This window comes from Excalfactoria chinensis, chromosome 8, assembly GCF_039878825.1.
Source record: "Excalfactoria chinensis isolate bCotChi1 chromosome 8, bCotChi1.hap2, whole genome shotgun sequence".
Classification (NCBI taxonomy): domain Eukaryota; kingdom Metazoa; phylum Chordata; class Aves; order Galliformes; family Phasianidae; genus Excalfactoria; species Excalfactoria chinensis.
In genome coordinates, this window is record NC_092832.1 from 11,765,912 (window position 1) to 11,789,069 (window position 23,158).

Consider the following 23,158-nt stretch of genomic DNA (forward strand, 5'->3'; position numbering starts at 1 on the left):
TGCAGTGTATGGTCCTGACATTTGAACTTGCTTTGATTTCCTTGTGAGAGCTCACCTCACAGTCTTGCTTTTTCTCTCTGAGAACGTCTAACTTCTTTTTCTTTCCTTAGAAATACAGAGGAAGTAGTTCATGGTATCAGTGTTGCTTGGGCTTCCCAAATAGTTGCTTGGTTCACAGTTTTAGTATGCAATATATGTATATTCTCACCGTATTTACTTGTTGAGCAGTACATACAGTGTTAGTACCAGATTTACTACTAGATTAAAAGCAAAGTAAATAAAGGTTAAGATTCTGGATACAGGTTCACAACATATTTAACATGCTGTAATGGCAGCTGTTGCTGGAGTGGGCATTCTTTTCCTGCATCCATAGTACAAACAAGAAAAAAACATGCAACTGTTTGTGATTCTGCCCCACTCAGTTCATACTCTTATCTTAGCAAGATAAGCTAATGCAGCACTAAAGTGTACTGCTAAGAAGAACGGCTTTCTGTTGGAGCAGCTTACAGGTTGGTCATATGACCATGCAATTTCTAGATCATGAACACCGTAGGGAAAATGAGTGGGGTGTCAGAAGAGAAATACAATGTATTTGTGGTCATTTTAGAGCCCCTGGAACACTTATTTATCTCTTCTGCTTTTTGTGCTTTCTTCTATGTCTGAAACAGGTACATCTTTTCCATTTTCTTGATGTCCTCAGCAGTCCAAGATGATAATACTGCTTCAGCAGTTTGCTTCTCTTGAATGAGAAACTGCAATTAAAGGGAGTTAGAGTTGTGGGGGTGGGAGCATTTGGGTTTGAGCATTGAGTATGGGGGTGGAATGTCATTGTTTTCAGGACAAACTAGTTTTTCCTGCAAGTTCTGAAAATGTTCCATGTGTTTGTAGAGGAACTTGAAAATCGGGAAAGCTAAATGGATGTTTTACTAATCAAAAGGAAAAAAAGTTAAAAAGTTAAAAGCTAAAGGGGTAAGAGAAGAACTATATGTTTGGGTTTTCAGAAGCTTTTCTAAGTAACCTTAAAGCTTGTAATCCGAGTTTGTCTCATCTTGGAGTTCTTTGGAAAAAATGTCTTTGATTCCATGATGTGGATGGACGAGTTTGTGTTTAATGAATGCAAATTCTCCTACCCTCCATCTTGGTTTTAAGAGACTGTTTCCAAACAAATTGGTTCTGTTTTATACAAGCCAAACCTCTTGGTAGGTTTCTAGGCATCTGGAACTGTAAGTGGTTTCCAAGAAAAAAAAAAGATCTCATTGTCAGCCGGCAGTGGTCTGAGATAAGTTCCTGTAGTATTTGTTTGTAACAAATTTTGATATTAACTAGGTATAAAGGAGTATTCTGGAAAAGTACCCAGGGAAAGCAACAAACAAAAAAAGCCCCACCATCACAAATGCAATATTTTAATTCAAGTTCTTCTCTACAGAGGTATGTGGGAAGGAGTCTTGCTTGGTTTGTGGAAGTTTTCTTTGTTTGTTTTCATGCAGGGTTTTGGCATTATGTTCAAGCTTCTATTCTGCCTGCTTTGGTCAAATAGCATACAAATTCTGTAGAGCAGGTTAAATCAACATTTCGGCGTTATTCCAGTATGCATATGTTCTTATATATGTCTCGTTTATTAGGAACCTGGAAGGTACGTTTTCTAGACTTGCATGGGTTTCTTTTACGATTTCAGATTACAGATGCAGAAATGATTGGGTCTGAAATGGAAACTGGTATGTTAATTTTTTTTTTGTACCGGTCTCCTGAAGCCAGATGAGTTGAAAGATTCTTTATGTCCAAACTAATGCCTTCCTTTTACTTCAGTGCTCTTATATTTTTCAGTAAATGAATTTAAAACATCAGTGAAAAGGATTTTTCAGCTGTAGCTGAGCCATTGTAGCTTTCCAAGGCCTATTGAGAGACTCTGTAGTCATTGCTTAAGGTCTTGGTAAAGGAGGCGTTTCACAGAAACTGACCTACTCTGTAACTCTTTAATCTAATGCCTGCTTGGAGTTTGGTGTCATTTTATGAGACCTGTCCATTGTTGGTTTTCTTTTGCAATACATAGAAACCTCTGGTTTAGTTATTGATGTTTTCAACATAAGATTCCATGATACTTTCTGAACGGATGCTGTGCTGTGAACCTCATTGGTAAAAGTATGCAATGCAGAAAACAGCACTGCTCTAACAGGCCTAAATTTAGAAGAAAAACTTGTGAATTATTCCCTCATTTCTTTTGAAAACCACGCTGCGAAGATACATCAAACTCCTTATAAAACAATTTGCATCAGATCTGTTGCTGTTAAGCAGTGGTTTTAAAAACTCTTTTTGTTGTTTTATTTTTTTCCAAACAAAACCTGTTCACAGAAGTTGACACTTTCTGTTCAATTGAGTTGTCTTTGATGGTTCTGGGGTTAGAGGTGAAGTTTGACATGAGGTTTCTAAAAACGATCATCTTACTCTTTTATCATAGTAATAGTCCCATGAGAATTTTTTTAATATTCAACTCTCTTTCAGATAGAATACCTCAGTTTAATGCTCCTAAAAGGATTCTCGTGCTTATTCTTCTTAAAGGCGTGAAAGATGTGTACCTTCTTTCTCCTTTGCAGGATCATTTAAAAAAAGGAAAAAAAGCCTTGCAGAATTGTTGGATAGGCATTTGTTTTGCATTGGAGTAATTGGTGCATAAACATCTATTTGATAATATGAGCCACTGATAATTTGATAAATGGCATGAAATTAAGGAAAGCTGATGCATATTAGACTGTTTTCCAAAAAAATTGCTGAGAGTTTAAGTTATGATTCTTGAACAATTTCTGAACAGCTTGGTCATCATTACCCATCTTCAAGACTGCATAGGTAACATAACATACTTCCAACTTCCCTTTATGGTTTACTGCAAGTTACTAACTTAAGTACTTTGTGTATCCTCAGTAAAAGAGCTGCTTCAAAAGGAAGGCAGACTTCCTATCCTACAGAAGGATAAATGAGTATGACTTTGTGAGATTTTCTTACTGCTTACTCTGACCCCTTGCATCTGCAGTCATTTACTGTTCTTACCCATGAGGAAAATCATTTAAACATGTCTATTATAAAGCATACGGGATATATATATATATATTTTTTGCTGCAGAAGAACTTCATGAGCAACATGAAAGAGGATCATTCTGTAATCATCTAAGGGTAGAATCCCATCATAGATTGTTGCTGGGGAAAAGAGCTTATAAGGCTGTAGGTCTGCAAATATCTGCTTTTTGTGTTTGTTTGTTTTTTTTAAGGTTATATTTGACTTCATATTTTATTGTCAGCTGGCACTGATATGTTGAATTTGCAGAATCACAGACCTTGCACTGTTACTGTTTTCTTTTAGCTTTTCTGTGCTGAGTCCATTCTGACTTTCTATCATAATCATGCTCATCTCTCATATCCTAGAAGAGCATAAATAACCTTCTTGTGAGAACTTTGAATTTGTTTCTTCATGAACGCAGCAGCAATGACTCGAAGGACAGTTTAGGTAAACTGAAGTACAGTTTGATAGCAGGATTCTGAGAAACAAGAGCTGAAGCCTGGATATATAAGGAATATCTTCTTGACACTATTCTTCAACTTCTAAGAGAATCAAGTCCCTTTTTCCAAAGAACTACAAAGGTTATTTCCTTTATAAGGGGTTACTTTTATGCCAAACTTCTTGTGTGACTTCTTTCTTTCAGGTGGAGGACTACTCAATGGAAGTTCTAGGAACAGCTGTGTGTATGAAGGTGCTCGTGCCATGAACTGTTACTGAAATCTACAAAAGAAAAAAAGTTCTAAAGGGATATAGATAAAAAATGAATTTTAGGAAAGTTTTGTGAAAGTTATCAAAGACAAAAGATGAACAAAAGTGTATTTTTGTTATATCTACTATCACTTTTATTATTTATGTTTGCGTGTTTTAACTCTACTGCAACATTACCAACATAACAAAAGAGGAGGCATTACTTTTGGAGTAGAATCAGGTGGACAGTTGTGTGTGGACAGCCGGAATGTCAATGTGCAGAAAGTTTGAACACTAAATCTTTCTGTAAATTAAGAAACTTCAGGAGGTAGACAGCAAAGAAAATAATAAACCACCACCGGCAACCAGCTAAAACCACATCTCCGGATGGGAGAGAGAGAATACAGCTATTAGAATTAATTCAGTTAGTTTCTGTCTGCATCACTATGCTGTAATTTGCTTTTATTTCATTTCAGTTGCACTGCACTCTAGCCATAGTATTTTTATTTTTCTTAAGGGCAGGGGTGCTGCACAAGTCCTGTGCAACTTCCAACAGCCAATATACCACATTATAACTGCATTATAGTTAGAAAGCAATCATCAGTAGCTTTTGAAACAGCAGCAGACTGGCTGTTATGCACTTGTTCTAGGTCTTAATTAAGAGCAGTATAGATAATCTTTTATCTGCCTGACTGTGGGTTATTTATTTGAACTCATGTTGCTGATGGGCAATATTCTTTGTAGTTTAGGATTAGTTTCAGTACTATTTGGTCAGGATTTTCCTTTGTCTTGTGGCTTGTATCTGGACTAAGGCTCCAGCTGTTGTTACTGATGGGATGCTTCAGACAAGGAATATGATTTGCTCAATGCAGTAGTGGCCTGGCAGGATAAGGATAATAAAGTATAGCATACTTTTAAGCCTAAAGTCTTAGAGACCGTACTCCTGTCTCCCCAGAGATTCTCAAAACAACAGAAGCCCGACAGAGTAAGCATAGAACATGTATCCTGCAATTTTAGAATAATAATATGCAAGCTTTACAGAACTTAATCTCATAATTTTTCTTTCTCTCTCTCTCTCTCTCTCTTTTTTTTTTCATATGCATTATAGATTCTGTTTTCTTCATTTCAAGCGTTCTGAATTCCAGATTTTATCTTTTTAGCTTGGATTCTGAGGTATCTGTATGAAAAATAAGAATCTGATGTTCCCTTTTTTAGGAACCTGTTGACTCTTGCAGCGAGTCCCTCACTTGATCCTTCCAAAGATCCTCTCTTTCTATCTTTTGTCATCCATATCAGGCCAGGTGCATACACTTAGGAAAACCTCAGAAACAGAGCTGTGGTGGTTTCTTTGTGTTGCAGCATTTCTTTTTGGTGGTTTTCTTTGGTTGCTTTATACAGGTGGTTGTTTTCAGTAACCACCGTGATACTTGATTTTTCTGTCTGGGGAGAATCCACAATTTTAAACTAAATATTTTCATAATTCTCTTGCCTTCTTTTAGTCAAGTATGTTCTATATGGATATACACCTGATGCTGCTTCTTAACAGTGAGTTTTGTGTATTCAACTTAGGTGGTACAAATATTGTTGACATTAGCAGCAACTATGAATATATCTGTTAGGAAGGATCCTGGCTTTGTATATGAAGTGATTGTACTGGAAGATAAAATAACTGTTCCAGAAAAGCACGAATACTTAAATTTCTTTTGTAGTTGGTTATTGGGGTGTAGTGATGATTGTGATCCAGAGTAACTTGTGCAGAAATCAGGTTTATCAATTATCTCTGTTCGTGCAGGTATAAGAAGATCTATAATTAACCCTTTTTTTTTTTTCCCCCCTCATGTCAAAGAAAGAAGTTAAATCTTATTGTATGCCAGATATTTGCCCTGAGCAATTTCTGTACTGGGAGAAATTGTGAACATGAGAGGAGGAACCTTAGAGGAAAATGAATGTGGAAAATTATTTCACTGCAGTAGCTCTTAATTTCTAGAGTAAATATTCATTACAATTCTTGTCATAGAAAATTACACACACAAAACATAGGATTTGTATATCTTCAAGGTAAAACAGTGTGTATATTTTCCAGCTCTTGTATTTTGGCTTCAGAACATTTCAGGTTGTATTTCTATGTGTCTTTGTAGGGGAGGAAGTGTGCAAAGAAAAATTCCTTAGGATGAAATGTTATTAAAATGTTTCCAATATTAGTTCTCAGCAGGAAATGTTACTTGTTCTTGTATAGGAGCTACGTTGAACTTTAGAATTTGTTTTTCTGTAGAAACTATCTGTGAACATTGAATCTTTATAGCTTGAATGATTGAATGCCATGGACTTAACTTGTGTACCTTATGCTTCATTTTACAGTTCGTATAGGTTTTCAGTCCTGTTTTAATAAAAGAGAAGTTTCTAACTACAGATATCAGGGAATGCAGATTGCTTAGATAATGCCCATTCATAGGCTTTGTCAGATCTTATGCCTTCAATTTTCATGACTTGGTTTTCTGTTCAGTATGGATATGGCTTATGTGTCAATTATGTTTAGACTGCAGGATTCTGTTTAGATTGGAGAATAATGCTTTTGAATGGCTTATGTAGAGACAAGATTCTGCTTAGAATTTGCAACTGGTGTTGCATGGAAACTGGATTTTTCTTTCTCTCCTTGTTGGAGAACCAGAGAGGACTCTGCATCAGTGCAGTGGCTATTATAGAGCAGCTCTTATTCTTTTGGTGGATTAGCTTCTTGCCAATAAGCTTCCACTTCAATAGCACTATCTTGGTTGTAGTTATTGGCTGGCTTTTGAGATTGTCCCTTCCCAATTTTCTGCAGTTTTGCCTTTTTCCAGAAGCATCTTTTACATTGTCCTGTGTCAGAAAACAGACTATATGAATAATGTTCTTCTCAGTGCTTGGGTTTTGGTGTTTTTTTCTTTTATTTGCTAAAGAATGAAGTTGGTGCTTTAACAGCATTTACCTTTCAGTGGTTCGGAACAAATTGTTTCCATGTTTTAAAAACTGGTTTTCTGTACACAAGTGTAGTTTAAAGATGTCTCCGAGAGAGAAGCATTGCTTGAACTCTTACATAAGAGAGTGTATAAAGTTAGTGAGAGATGCTTCATGTGGTGCAAGGAACTTCACTATTTGTCTTAAAAGATAATTTCTTTGTTTGACAGATGTTTTGAAAATTCACGTCTGTGTACACAGGTGTTTAGTATGTGACAGAGTTTGCTGCTGCTGTTATTGAAGTAGGAAGTTTGAGTTAAGCTATACTGGCTGGATAATTGAAGATTGCAAAAAAAGCTTCTTTTCTGTGTTCAAGAAAAGCAATAGTGACTAATTTGTTATTTTTTTCCATCTTCTATCTGATATTAAACATTTTGGGGTAAATTCTGGTGGCTTCATTTTGTGAATTCTATCAGTTTCATTGTCTGAAGTATGCTCCTGCCAATAGGAAATCAGCTCCTCTGTCAGGCTTACTTGCATTTATGTAGCACTATTGCCAGAGGTCCTCAAGTGGCTGCCCGTCTTTTGTCTTGCATTCTTCAGTGTGTTACCCTGAATATTTTTGTGTATTATTTTCCATATATTTATCTACATTTTATCTTCTGAAACTGGATATTTATTCCCTAGATCTCCACAGGTATGAAACCAAGCCATAGTTTTGATATGTGGCAGCAGAGAAAAAGTACTGCATTCATCCTCTCCTAGCAATGTCTGTTGGATACTTAACTACCCCCTTAATTCTGATCAATTTAAAAGGTGTAAGGTTTTTATTGTTTTCTAGAACAAATAGGAAGAAGTCTTAAAAAATCTTCAGTGGTATAAGAACCTGAAAAGCAGAAACACTGAACTAGAACAGGAAGTTTAGCTGTTAGGAAAAGATGTAAAAGAGTGGTGGTAGTAATTTGCAATGTACAGATCTTTTCTTTTCCCTTTCCTATCACTTCCAGTAGTGAAAACCCAGGGAATGACTTTGTTTACTGAAAATGGGAACTGTTTGTAGCTTTGGCCAGAGAACTGGAGTTTGCCTGTTTGGATAGAAGTGCTGGGATGTTCATGAAATATGTTACTTGGTCTGGCTGTTTGGATCCAGAATTGAAATGTGGATATTCTTGGCTTCTAAAAATGAATTGATTCCATTCTCTGTTTTTAATATTGACTGAGTTGCCGTGATGTAGGCAAACTGAGTTAAGAGCTTAAATTCTTAATTTTAATTTAGGTGTACCCTTAGCATAACTTACTGTTCTCAATTTAGTCATGTATGAGTGAAATATTTTTATGCAAGTGATCAGATTAGATCTAAATAATTTTCCTGGACACACAGTCTGAGCTGTATTCTGCAGTTACAGCTGAGTGATAATTGAAAACTTCTTTATTCCCTTCCCTCTGGAAATCACAGCCATCAGCTTTCCTACGAAGGTGCGGCTTTTGGAGGATTTAACATAAATGCTCGCTATTGATTTTTATTTTTTTTTCTTTTCCCTCTTCCTCTTATTTCTTCTGATTTTTTAGTTAGTAAATAAAGTTAGTCTTGTTAATTTTTTTTTTTATTATTATTTTTTTAATCCTCATCAACCCATGAATTTGAACCCTAATAAGATATATTTTTCTTCTACTCACAGGGCTGTTTTTAGTTTCTTTTTTAGAAGAGTAAGTAGTTGTTGAGTGGCTTTTCAAAGATGAAATGAAAGATTGAATATCTCACTGCATGTTTTATGACCAGAAATACAAAAAAGGAAGTCTTAATGCTTGTTTTTCTCACATCTAAATGTGTTCTGATTTTCAACATTAATTCATTAGTGTGCTTGTATCTTAAGACAGTATTGTGCTTTAGCTTTTAATTCTTTATGTTACTTCAGTCACATATTTATGGGCAATAGTTTTATTGTCTTATAGCTGAAGTAAGTAAATATTTCTTAACGTATTTTTCAGTGCAGATCTTCTTCCATCCAGCTGGCTCTTTATTTCATATGTTCTGGCTTGAGTTCTTTTTTGTGAATTTTATTGGAATTCTGTGCAAGGAATTCTGGAAAACATTCAAAACTTTCTCCTGGTGCTTTGTATGACACTGTTTTTTTTTATTATTATTATTATTTTCCTTGTTCTAGTAGAAATACTTGTCTTGCTCTTCCCTCCCTGTTAACTGCATTGTCATTAGCTGGTCTTTCTTATGGATGAGCCTGTGGTTCATAATGGTTCTTCATAGCACTAGTGACTATTGTATTTGCATCAATAAATTTGCTCTGTAACTTTTCCATTCTTGTTTCCATTTAAGATAAAAACAAAGCAAAAAACAGAACTGTTTTACCTCTAACTACTTTATAGTTCTTATGCAAATCCTTCTGAGTCTTAATTAGTATTCGTACACAGCTTTACATGATACGTCACAGAAATTGAGGTGGAAAAAAATTGACTGTGCCTTTCATCTTGATGAGGAATTGAGTTATCATAAACAGCTGTTGGGGTATCCTTGAACAGTCCATCTTTCAAGTATTGTAGAATCATTAAGACTGGAAAAGATCTAGATGTAGTCCAACGATCACCACCATTCTCACTAAGCCATCTATGCCGCTTCTGTGCCGCATCTACCCTTTTCATGAAAACCTCTAGGGTTGTTGACTACCTCCTCCCTGGGCACCCTTTTCCAATACCTCACCACTCTTTTGGAACAGAAATTTTTCCTGATATCCAGCCTAAACCCCCACCTCTCATCATGTTGCTAGTTACCTGGGAAAAGAGGCCTACTTGCACATTGCTGCCACCTCTTTTTTGGCAGCTCTTAGTGAGCAGTGAGGTCTCCCCTGGCCCTCATGTTCTCCAGACAAAACAATTCCGTTCCCTCAGCTGTTCCTAGTAAGGCTTGTGTTCCAGACCCTTCACCAGCTTTGTTGAATGTTCTCCAGGGCTCTGTGATTTTCTTTTAGAGGGGCCTGAAACTGAACACAGTAATAATGGTGTAGTCTCACCAGTGCTGCATACAGAGGGACAGTTACCTCCCTTGTGCTGCTGACTGCACTGCTTCTGGTACTGAAGCCAGGATGCCATTGGCCTTCTTGGCCACGTGGCGCTCAGCTTGCCTTCTTCTGCGCGTGTGACAATTTGTTCATGTTCTTCTAGCTGCCCCTTCAGAATTTGTTCTAAACGCTCCCATTTTCCTTTAGACAGGACCAGAAGGCGATTCTTCTAAAAGTTATGTTTATAATAAAAAGCATTTTTAAATGGAACACTAACAGTGTCAGTAAAGTCTTCAAATAGTCTTAATGTGTCTTTCAGCTAATGGTAATGACAACAAGAAATTCAAAAGTGAAGATAAAATGGATGGGGCTCCTTCTCGTGTTCTTCATATCAGAAAACTGCCTGGGGAAGTGACAGAAACAGAAGTTATTGCTTTAGGCTTACCTTTTGGTAAGGTAACCAACATCCTGATGCTGAAAGGGAAAAATCAGGTAATTTGTTGTTGCTTTTCTTTCTCATTTCAAAATATGCTGCTAAGATACTATTGAAATAAGTCACGCAACAGTAAGTAGTAATGAGGAAAGAAACCATTGTTTGTTTCTTTAAATCAGCTTCTGCTGTCTTGTAAATTCTGTTTGGGAATGTGGGTTGGTTAATGGCTAAATAAGTTAGGAAGTAGGATAAATACTGTAAGTTAAATATGCAGTTCTGCATTCCTTCAGATGATGTTTTGAAGATGAAGTGGCTTAGCAAATATAATTGGTAACTGGAGGTTGACATCTAAGGATGTATGTTTGGGAAAATGTGTTCTTAGACCTCTTAAGTCTTCTTTCTTGTGCTTCTAATACAAAGGTTATCTACTTGAAATTTACTTGTATAACTTGATTTTACAGGCTTTTTTGGAACTTGCAACAGAAGAAGCAGCTATCACTATGGTTAATTACTATACAGCTGTGACGCCTCATCTTCGTAATCAACCTATCTATATCCAGTATTCCAATCATAAAGAACTGAAGACTGATAATACACTGAACCAGGTATATTTGCTATTACATGGTATTAGAGATGTAGACGGTGGGGTGTGTGACACATATACTGCATCAAACAAGAATACCTGTTATTTAAATCTACTTTTGTCCACATTCACATACTGTAGTTTTTCCAGTGGTTTTGGTAGTGAAGATTTGCTTTCAATGTGATCCTTGAATTAGGATGAATTTACTTAGTGTAAAAGAAAAGATTGTGAAGATGTTTTAACTTGAATATTTTTCACAGATTTACATCTTAGTTTAGAAAGTGTAGGATGAGAAAATTAACTTTTTAATTCTGACACCTGAGATGTTAATCTCTTTAAATTTCCCTAGTGATAATGAGTAATGTGAATGCCTACATTTCAGTGCTTTGAATGATTACTCTGGTAGCACTGGTGGGCTCTTCTTCTGTGATCTGCTGTTCCCAAAGAACACATTAATGCTCAGTGCAGAGATTAACGTGCATGTTGGCAGAAAGAAAAAAATATTTAGTTTTTGCCTCTGCAGAACCTGTTTTCAAAGAAAGGTATGTGTGTATACCTGTTTCTAGTACAGAAATGTTTTGTTCCTTTCTAATAGGAAAATTAGCACAAGTAGTGACATTGCAAAATAAGTTTTCCTAATATGATGACCTTTTTTTTTTTTTTAATTTCAAGATTGTTTCCTTACGTTCATCTTTAAAAGTGTCTGTTTATATAAATCCTAAATATAGTTCTTGAACTTTTTTGAAAAAATGCTCACTGTTGTATTCATTCTATAGATTATCCTTGTTTGAGAGTGTTAAGTCATGTACTTTCCTTTACTCCATGTATTTATTTAACTTCAGTGCAGTGAAGTATGATATGTAAGCGTACGTGAATAGTGCTGTCAAGGGTTGTATGTTAAAAGTAACTCCACAAGTCTTGGTTCTGTAGGTTGCATGATTCAACATTGTTCAATCACTTAAAGACATGAATATTAATTGGTGTGCTGTTTCTATGCTTGCAGACTGAGCAGGAAATAATTATACAACTCAGCCAAAGATCTGAACAGCCTGAAATTTGTGTTTTTTGTACACTGGGGGAGGAGAAGAATGTCTTTATCAAAAGGCATTTTTATAGAATTACAGTAATTATTGTTAAATGCGGAGTTAAATTTTGTTTTCTCAGCTAGTGTTCATCAGGTCTTTTATTTTTTATTTTTTTTCTTAATTCTTCCTTATCAAATTGATTCATTTCAGTTTGAGGAGCATAGTTGTAAGTTGTGAGATGTGAAGCTATGAGGTAGCTCTGATACCTCTGAAGTAATGCATTGACTTACTCTAATGGTTGTTACTTGTTTTGCCTGGTGTGCTCACTTTGTTTTGTATTGTTTTGTTTCATGAGGCTGCTCTAATGGAAGTAGCAACTGGAACCCCTTTTTTTTTTTTTTTTTTTTTTTCTTCTCCATTTTCTTTCTCAGGAAAAAAGTTATCTTTCTAATACTTCCAGTTTTGGCAGCAGCAGCAGCTATGTAGATACATGTTTTTGTGATGTCATCATAAACCTTTGAATTTCTAAAACCTGTTTCTGTTACTTAATAAAGCCAAATAACAACAGAAGGAAACAGAAGTGCCCATTGTAGTAGAGGATTCTCTATTTCTCTTTTTAGTAAGAAGGGTAAATAGCAGGCACCAGGTTGTTTACCTTTCTGTGGGTACTGCTTTTCTGATGCTGTCAATCTTCTGCATTATTTTTTTGTGTTACATCAGAGAAATTTGGCAGTGTTGAGCATTTTCCCTTCATCACGGAGCTTTCCACATAATTAAAGTGGCAATGGAATATTAACTGTAATACAAACTGTTGAAATAACAAGATTTAAAATTACTGGCTTCTGCACTTTTTTCCCCTTTAAGAGTTTGTAAGGAGTTTTGACATCCACAAAATCCTATTTTTTTTATTGTTAATAGTAGAACAATAAGCTTGTTACTAGGAAGACTGATATTTGTGCTATTTGAAGGCTTAATTTATGTATTTGTTTTTATTTTCTCATAGATTGGAGTGCATTATATTTATATTCTGCCTCATTTTTTTTCTGGATAATCATGTGACTTACTAATTAATTTCTAGCTGTTGTCTTGAGATAGCAAAATCTTTGTTATTTTCTTTTCAAGCGGGCCCAAGCTGTTCTTCAGGCAGTGACAGCTGTGCAGGCAACAAATGCTCCCATAAGTGGGACCACTGTTAGTGAGAGTGCAGTTACTCCAGCTCAAAGTCCGGTGCTTAGAATAATTATTGACAACATGTACTATCCTGTAACCCTGGATGTTCTTCATCAGGTAAGACGCATTTCATTGTAATTTGACCTTGTAATTAGCAGGAACATGTGTATAAAACTTTGTTTTTGACAGATATTCTCTAAATTTGGTGCTGTATTGAAGATAATCACATTCACAAAGAATAACCAGTTTCAAGCTTTACTCCAGTACGGTGATCCAGTGAATGCACAGCAAGCAAAACTAGTAAGTATAGTTTTCTTTTAAGGGTAGGTGTGTTTCTGTGCTCTAGACATTTTTACAATGTTAACAGAATGCTGATTACTGTAGTTGTAATATCCCTCCTCCAGTTTTGAGAAATCCTTGAAAATAAAAAAATGGGAGTTTATATAAATTGGACGAAGATCAATAGCATGTCATCAAGACCAGACATTTTGAATTAAGTGATAATGATGTGTCTACATCCATGACAACAAGAAAAGTAAACCAAAGGCGACGACTAGATTATGTGTGTGTGTATATACACATATCTAATTTTTTATTCTAATTTTTTTAAGGGCTAAATAGAATTACTTTATATTCTTTAACATTCATGTGCTGTCTGTTTTTTTTTGTTTGTTTTTGTTTTTTTGGAAGGTTGGTTAAAACTGATGTGCTGGTTAAATGTTGCTTGGCAGCACAGAAAGAGCATATTACCCAGAAGTGACAGAATAGCTGAGAATATCACGTAAAAGTGGAAAAATTCATGCCTCTGATGAAGTTGGTAAAGAGTTTCTGGTAGTGGAGGAAAGAAAAAGCAGGCTTTGGGTTTCTGCTGTGCTTCTTAAAGATTGATGACACTATTGAGATAAAGACCGTCATTAAAAAGTGGAGGATTGTTATTTTCATTCTTGTTACCATATAAAGTAGTGAACATTGATTAAAAGTATGAGACAGCCAAGACAGGGAACCGCAAATAATAAGAGGTCTTTTCAAAAAGCAGCATGGAAGTATTGAGAAAAAGTAAAGCTAGCTTAGGACAAGCAGAGTTTTCAACTTGGTTTCTGATTATGTGCTTTAAAGTAGTCAGCCTCAGGAAGGTAGTCTGCAAATATTTGTAGACTTTGGAATCCAGTTTAAATTAGTCATATTGTTTACTGACATATGTAATATAAAATATTAGGTGGGAGGCGTGTGCAAATGTATTACTGAAACTAGTAAAAATAAATAAATTTGTGTGGATGGGATGCAGCTGTCAGGTTTATAAATAGACTTAGAATGACATAAAAGCTTGATCGTTAACCTGAAATTGCTGTGGGAACTGACTGCAAACCATTTGGATTCACCTGTGAGATACATCTTGATCCCAGTGTTCTTCAGGTATTTGTTGCAGATGTTGTAATTCAGTTTTGATCAACATTTGTGAAGTTATTTTTTAATAATAATAGTTATGTTTTACTTCACATTTTTTACTTTATTTTTTGAGTCTTAAATATGTTATCAGAAGATTTAATGGAAAGATGGCATCTGTGAAATAAACTGTAGCAATCTGAAAATTATCAGTATAATTCTAGAACTGTATTATTGAAGAAGTGACAGAATAACACAGGATGAGGTATGTAAAAGTATGAAAGGAAATAAACCTGCTGTCTCTGACTTCTGATAAGTTGATATTAGCTTGCAGGACGCTATTGGCCATAATACTTGAAACAACAACAGTCTGTTTTGCTCTGGTTTTGCATGTGACTAGGGTAGCTGTGTCACTAATGGCACTCATGTGTGAATGACTAAACTTAATTGAATAACAGAGATACCTGCGTGTGCTGTTGTCAGAGTTATCTTGAAGCCTATCTTAGTGACAAATTGAAACGGGAATAGGCTTATAGCTTCTTATTTTAACCAATTTCTAAGTAAATGCTTCAATGAAAGAAGATTTGATTTTTATTTTTTCTCCTTCCTCTTTTCTCTCCCAGAGATAGAGTAAAATTAATACTGTTGTTACAATTAAGGTAATGTGATAAAACATGAAGTGTCACCAAATCAAAGCTGACAAAAGGAAAGAAAGTCACATGATAAGGAAAAAGCCTACAGCTTAAATTCATCTGGAAATAGTGTTAGAAGCAAAGGGGTGTGGTGGCAACGTTTGAGTTACGTGGCATTCAAAATTAAAAGCGTGGTAAAAGAGTAAAGAACTTTTCAATTTGTTTTCCGTCAGTTGTTACTATAGAAGATAATGGGGAAATTTAATTTTCCACTGGCACTCTTCACAGGAAATCAGAATGTGGTCTTAATAGAAATTGAAGACTTTATTAAGGAAGTTAAAGAGCAATTTGAAAAACTCAAGTGATGTAAGTACCAAGGAGAGATGTTATTCATTTGAAGGTTCTGAGAAACCAGTGACACTGACAAGAATGTACAATATGAAGCTTCTAGCCCTGTGGGACTACTTCTGCTATCTGAATGAGCAAGTAGTGAAAAATTGCGTTCCTGCTGCACTTGTTGTGTGAGAAACTCATTTCCTGTAAAAGTAGACTGTGGCTACACTGATTCATGTTTCATCACCACCTTCAGATTGGATCATTATAGTTCATTATTTCTGTAACTAAAGGTGAAGACAGACTTGAGGTTACTTTGAGTGCAGCGGTCTAGCCCTGGTTTGGAGAAAGTACTGAGAATGTGCAGCACTAAAGCATGCTGAACTATTGTGCTTCTTCTGATGAAACAAAGGGATATTCTGGAGGTGTCTGTATTCATATGGAAATTTTTTGTGCATCAGAGCCAGCACATTTTCACAGTTAATGATAGTGCCCTCAGCAGAAGCCGAAAGCATGCTTAGGTTGCTATGAAAGTAATGCCTTCTGTGTATTTCCATGGAAACAACAACAAATACAAAGAGCACAGTAACAGTATTTGGTTGAGCAAATCCTCAGCTACAAAACACTGCTTTTCAACAGTCACCACCATTAGCTGTGTGTTTTTGCCAGCAGTGAACAAGAGCCTGTGTGTTGCGCTCATACAGATCTGTGCCAGCAGACATGACCCACTGTTTCATGGGTGTTGTGATGGCATTGTTGCTAGGAAAATGTTGCCTGTGAAGTCCGACTTTCATCAGTCCTGATAAGAAGGAGTTCAGAAGGTGCCAAATCTGAACTATATGGTGGGTGTGGTAAGACAAGCCAGCCAAAATTGGCAGTGGGCTACATGGTCTTCAGACTGGTATGGGGCCTGAAGCTGCTGTTTTACAAGAGTGCAGTTATCTTCTTCTCTGGCTGACTCTGAAAGTTTGAGCCTGTAGCTTGTCAGTGTCATGACGGTTAGAGTTGATGGTTTGTCCAGGCTCCAGGAAATCCAGAAAGATAACCCTTTTCCTATCTCAAAACACAGCACGCATTTGTTTACCTGCAGAGGGCTGCATCTTGATCCTTTTCTTCAATGAGGAATTCACATGTCAGTGCTCCATGGACTGCTGTTTTCACTCCAGCTCATAGTGGTGACACTATGTCTCATCTCTGGTAACAGTGTGATCCAGGAAACTATCACCTGCAGCTTTGTATTGGTTCTGTAAATCCTGTCAGGCTTGCATACCATGGTGTTTCTCTTCCTATGTGGGCATTTGTAGGACTCACCTGATGAAAACTGTGATATTCCAGTTTGCCACTATAGTTTCCAATGCAGTTAAGCCAGTGTTCAGCTCCATACACAGTTCCCTGATCATATTCTGCCAGTTTGCCTGGATGAGCTGATTGAGACCCTCTCATTTGGTGATGTGATGGGTGTATGTGGTTGTCTGGAAATGTGACTTGTTTTTCACTTCACTTTTGTGGCTGTTGAAGTGCACCATCCATTGCCTCACTAGGCTAACACTCACTAATTGGTCTCCATAAATGTTCAGCAAACACTGGGGTATGTTGGTGTGGTTATTGTTTTTTCTGCATGGAGGAATTCAGCAGCATTCCTTTGCTTCTTGTGCACTTCCATGTCAGACACCCTTCCATTAGACTGCCCTTCTGCTGTTATGTCACACAGCAACTACATGTAATGAAATATTGGTGGGAAGTTCAACCACTACTGCCATACCACTGACATCCATTTCCAGTGTGGACCAGCATAATCAAATAGGAGGCATTACTTTTGGAGCATCCCTTTACAAACATTGGAATGCCACTAATGTCTTCTGTCGGTTTGATACTGGGAGTAATGCTGTGCATGAAAGTTATCTTGACCCAGCATGAGTTAAAAATATCACAGTTAGTTTCTGTTGCACTTGGTCATTTGAACCTAAGATGTCATGTTCTGGAGTACTGATGAGAATTTGTTCCTCTACTCCACACTGGAGATGCCCTCTTTCCAGTTTCTTTGAGTGACTGCTTCATGATGGCTGTGTTCTGCTGGCAGTCTGCAGAGAAGACCTCTGCCAGGCCTTGTTGCCATAAAATCTAATGTGAGCTTCCTGTGGTCATTTTTTAAAGAAAAAGCAACAACATTTCAGTTAAGATTTTTAGCTTCAGGACAGTTACCCTTGATTATTGCTTTAAGGACATTCATGCCCCTTGAATCCTAAAGACTATTGTGCTGAAATGATAGGCAGTGCCTGGATCAACCAGAGTGCTGGATTGTGTCAGTTCTGTCAGAAAGCCCAGCAAGTACAGTAATAGTGTTTGCTTCCTGGATGCTCCGGCTTTGTAGAGAAGAATGTGATCTATAACTGATCTCTTAATGAAGGAACTGAGAGCAAGAAAACCTTGGTTTTGGATAATGGTCTGTGATTTACATTCATTGTTTAGTCACAGAAACTTCTTGTATCCAAGGCATTTGTCTCAAAATAAACAAACCTCATTCAAATGCTTATCCAAAGGATACATTAAGGATACATCTCTCCAGAGATTTACAGTATAACCTCTAAGGTACCTTAGCTGGAGTATGTTTTGTGAGGATCAGTTTTTGTTTTTTATTTACTCTGTATTCTTTTATTTTCCTGGTACTTGACAGTTCTAATAGTACTAACTTACCTGTTCTTATATAATACAGCTTGTAGGAAAGGACAACCTTGCTAACCCAGACATAACGAGGTGTCTGCGGGTCACTCAGTTCCCGGATTCATCTCTGTATGAAAACAGCTGTGTTACTTTCCATGGCCAGAAGGCCTAATAGTTCCATACAGCACTTAATTCAAAGTGGTACATCTTTTCAAAACATAAATGTGTTGGAATGTGCATTGCTGGTATAACTAAGCTAGCTTGCTTTGGTCCAGAGGTGATGCGTTTCTGTCCAGTATTACTCAAGAGAAACGAAAGATCTCTCTTTTGTATTTGAAAGTCCAGGGTTTCTACTGAATAGTCTGTGTTTCTTGGAAACATAAAATAACTTGCTTTTAAAAGTTTTATTTCTTCTGTGTAGCATTAAGAGCTATACATACTATATGAAAGCATGCTCAAGATGCAAATGGAATTAAATTAGTCTGATGTAGAATGAGAATAGTCAGAGCATATATAATTAGGTCTTAATGGAAAATGTTTCCACATAGTTAGATGTGGTACTGTGGTAAGAGTCCATGTGAATTCTGTTGTTAGTAAGCATCTCCTAAGAAGTAAGAATTGTGAAAGTAGGATTTTCTTTTATTAAGGTGTAGCATTAGACTAGCAGGTAATGGGTTTTATGTGTTGTTTTTTTTTTTCTTTTTTTCAATTTTGGCACTGCTTACCTCTAAGGGGAGAGTAAAAGCAGGCAGGAACAAATATGGTGGTTTAGCATGGAGCCATCTACTGTATGATGTGCAAGCCTTGTTTTTTTGAGGTCTTCTTAAGTCAGCTTTTTGTAGACTACTTCTGGTCTGAATTTTATTATTTTTTTACTTTGAGAGCTGTTTGGCATTTTTCCTGCATTAAAGCTATACTGTGGAATACATACTAATTATATTCAGCAGAAATTTGATTGCACCAACTTCTTTGCACCTTGCTGCATGAACCATCTATTGGTAAGAGAAATAAACGTCAAGTAAACGTCAAGCATCCTGGAGTCATGTTAAGAGAGGTTAATACATTGTAATCTTAATTAGTTTTAAGCTAGACAGTAAGAGGGATAAATAATTACATACTGATCCAGTGCAACCAACCTATATTGTGTATTATTTATTTTAAATGAATTGTTTCCTTTTTGCAGGCCCTAGATGGTCAGAATATTTATAATGCTTGCTGTACACTACGGATTGATTTTTCCAAATTGGTGAATCTAAATGTCAAGTACAACAATGATAAAAGCAGGGACTACACTCGTCCTGATCTTCCATCTGGTGATGGACAGCCAGCGCTGGACCCAGCTATTGCTGCAGCATTTGCAAAGGAGACTTCTCTTCTAGGTATGACTCTGACTTTATTGTTACGTGTTGCAGAGTCACTTGATGAAAATATTTATTAGTCTTAAATTGCAATAGTGTCTGGAGGCCTATTCAGTTTATGTTGCAGTGTGAATTCTAGTAATATAGTTGCATTATCCTTAGAAGCCCTGGAGAAGTGAACGAAAGAATGCATGACAAATGAGAAATGCACAAACTATAAATAAGCCCTTGCTCTGAATGTGTGTTGTTGATTGTAGTGTTGTCCCAAATGACAGAAAAATAAAAGGGATGTGACACAAGTAACTTAAACAGCAGTTCTTGAAAGTGTCCTGAGCATCAGTGAATGCTTTCATAATCTTTATCTTGGTTATTAATGGAGATTTTATATTGGAAGAAAGAGAGGGAGGTAACTTTTCTGATTCTAATGACCAGTTGGGTGAGCTTTGTTTCTTAACTTTGCTTCATCTTGCAAATAGAAATACTCTGATCTTTGCATTAGTTTCCTCTTTCATTTTGACTGCCTCCTGCTTGCCTTAATTTCTTATCACAGACTTCAGGCTCTGCTGCTGAAGAACTTCACAAAAGGGTTCTGTTGGTATTATTGCTGCCTTTGCCAATCAAATAGTTGTTATAATGGGAATTATACTTGTTTGAATATGGAAGTACAAGGCTCTCACTCTATGCAAAAAAGGAGGAAAAAAAAAAAAGGCACAAAATACATGATATGAATATGAAGGGAGGAAATGAGAAACTTGAAAGCCTGAATGGGTGGTTATGTAGTTTATGACTGTATTTGTATTCAGATGCAGAGAAAGGTGAGAACAGCTGTAAGTTCAGAGAGTTGTAAGATGAAGGTTGGGAATGTATGATGTGAAGTATGGCAGAATGATAGCAGTGACCTTCCTCCTGCTGCTTGTTTATCTTCTTATTTTATATTTTTTATTTGCTTTAAATTGTCTTCTCTAATGTCAGTAGTGATAAAGGTAGCTTCATTGTGTGCTTAGGTAGATTATCTGCCATTCACTATTCATGAATGGTTCCCAAAGGGTGTACTTCACCATGAAATAGTGGAACTCCATTTTGAGCTTGATGTGGTGCTCTTCAAGTTCTGTTACGTTTGCAGCAATGCTGTGTCGCACCTGTGGCATTCCTGTTAAAACTCTTGCTATAGCTGTTTTAGTATATGAGATCTCTAACAGAAAATGTGGTAAGACTTCAGTTTTGACCTTGTTTTTTGATACATTGTGCTGCTATATAGTGGATTATTTTGCAGCTTCGGTACTTTTTTTCTATAGTGTATGAAGTAATTCATATGTCAGAAGTGAGGCTTAGGTTGAATATTTTATGAGTAGAGGTTTAGTGACAGGGTGAGACTCTGTCTTTCTATATCATATGTGTGTATATATATGTCATAGATATCTCAGTTTCCTTCTGCATGAAATTAACCCTCTTCCTCAGTAGCTGTTACTTTATGATGTGCTGTAGTAAAACCTGAAATGTGAAACTTGTAGGCCCTCCTAAATGCTTTCAGGCTAAGTATAAGAAGACAAAGAGCAAAGTGATGAGTGCCAGAAGGTAGTGATTACTTGACATAAGGTTACAAAGAAGTTTGTAGCCCAACTAGGAATAAATCCAGTTCAGTCATAGTCTTACATACCTACATTAAGATGATTATTTCTTCTGTCTATTGTTTCCACACACAATTAAACATTTCATTTTTAGTGTCACTTTAATTTGCCTATTAATAAAATACCATTAATAACTTGTACAAAAGAAGTCACACAAAAAATACTCTGGGATTAAGCAATGCATGACATGCTGTGTTGAGGGTAAAGGCTCCATGGCTAGGAAGAAGGATCTGTAATGTTTGTGTGCTTTCATTAATATCCAGAAGAAGCAAAGTCCTGTTATCTATGATTGTTGGAAGCTAAAATTAAGTTAACGCTGACCAAGCTTTCCAATACAGTGCATCTTCTTGATAAAGTAGCAACAGTTCTGAATAGCTGCAGGTAAGTCATTAAACAATAAACAATGAGTTGAGTGATGATCAATAACAGTGATATAAATTTTATTCATGAAAAAGATTTTGACTTCTGTTGAGTGGCAAATGTTAGAGACCTACAAAATAAAGCCATAAAAAAATGCAATTCCTGTTATATGTCCTGACCCTTCCAGGAAATGAGGGCTATGTGCTATATAAGCAAGTAGAAAATTGTTGGACGTGTAGATTATCCTGGCTCACATGCGTTGTTACTTGTTCATATCCTACATTCTCAGCTATGATAAAGCTGAGTTGTCAGAAATCTTAGTCTGTAAACTGGACATATTTTCAGTGAGTCCTGCAATTTTTTTTGAATGAAGGGGAAAATTTCTAATGAACCAGGTGGGTTGCTTTCAAGTGAGTATCATGGCCATCATATCAGAATTAGGCTTTTTTTTTCCCCCCCCTTGGAATGTTTATATTTTTATATGTGAAGCAGAGAAAAGTTATGGGAGATGATTTCAGGAAAAAAAGCCTTTTGTGTAACAGCAGCTATATGGTAATGAACTGCTAAAAAAAACTAAATGCAAATAAAATGCTAAACAAAATTTACTTGGAATTGCAAGATATATCTTAGTTTAACTTCAATTTAGCTGTTCATTACTACAGCTAGAAATATGCTGTTATTACAACTCCCACAGTATTATTTCTTGCTGTCTTTCGTAGGCTTTTTTTATTATAACTTTTCACTAATTTCCCCTTTTTAAAAGTCTTATTAAATGAATCTGTTTTAGAGGATAACAATTGAAAACATTTTTGGATGAATGCTGTTAAATTAATCTTTTCTTTTTACTTCATCAGTATGATCAAGAGAGTCCTACAGAAAGTTTAATGCTATGAAGAATTTTGGCTTTTAAAGCATCTTTTGTGTCATTACATTCAGTTACGGAAAGAGCCTTAATAACTTTGTTAGGCATCTTCAAATTCCCTTATTTCTTGATGTGCTGGACTAGCTTAGAGTTTCTAAAGCTAAGGAGAGGTGCTTCAGACACATTAAAAGACTTGAAGCACACTAATATTTTTATACTTTCTCATACCTAAATGGTCACTGCTGAGCTAGCGTAAAACATGTTGTTAGCTGAAAATCTGTCACACCTTACCATCATTCTTCACATTTGTGTCTCTACGACCTCCACAGTAGCTGAGTGTAAACAAATTTGGAAGTCAGTGTATTTTGCTGAAAATTTGCTAAAATGTAGAGAAAGTTAAACACTCAAGTTCTGCACATGTTTTGCTACATATATGTCCTTTTACTGGACTCTGTAAAATGTGCAAATAAAATTTTGATTAAAATATGATAAGGATATTCCTGTATGAGCTGTCTGCAGTGCAGATATGTTGCAGAGATCTTTCACAGCTCCTGGAATTAGCATACTTGTCAGGTACAGCAGTGACATCACCACGTGCAACAACCAGATTTCTGTAGGAACTGAGTTTCCTTGGAAGAGAGGTAAAGTGTTTTTTAGGGAATCAGATTATATAAAGCCATGGAATAACCAGTTTGATGCAGCCCTGTGCCTCCTCACTTCATTTATGGTGTGAGAGATGCATAGGTCTTTTCACCTGACCAGCTCGGCAGTATATAGTATGAAGCATGAAGTTGAAGTGAGCAGTACCTCTCAAAGGGCAATACAAATACAGTGGGGAGCAGTTCTGGTGCACTAGAATGCTTATTTGAAAAGAGGAGAGAGTAATTTCTACACCTCATCTCTTTGAAGCCTTGATTTGAATAATATTTAATATTTCTATTCCTCACATTCACTTAATTCATTTTACAACCCTCTGGACATCTACAGCGGTTAGAATGGTCAACTTTGTAGACTCATGTTCAACACTTGTACTGATGTAGGTGCTGTTT

General features: G+C 36.3%; 1 protein-coding gene across 6 annotated transcripts in view; it reads left to right on the forward strand.

Annotated features, from left to right (window-relative positions):
• The window catches only part of PTBP2 (polypyrimidine tract binding protein 2), a 41,954-nt gene that overhangs the window by 14,109 nt on the left and 4,687 nt on the right, over positions 1-23,158 (forward strand). For all 6 annotated transcript variants that reach the window (XM_072342930.1, XM_072342931.1, XM_072342925.1 and 3 more), the window contains 5 exons: positions 10,001-10,173; positions 10,576-10,719; positions 12,845-13,009; positions 13,082-13,192; positions 19,085-19,280. In XM_072342930.1, coding sequence (XP_072199031.1) covers positions 10,042-10,173; positions 10,576-10,719; positions 12,845-13,009; positions 13,082-13,192; positions 19,085-19,280 — 748 coding nt within the window. In that variant the 5' untranslated portion in view covers positions 10,001-10,041. The remainder of the gene's footprint in view (positions 1-10,000; positions 10,174-10,575; positions 10,720-12,844; positions 13,010-13,081; positions 13,193-19,084; positions 19,281-23,158) is intronic.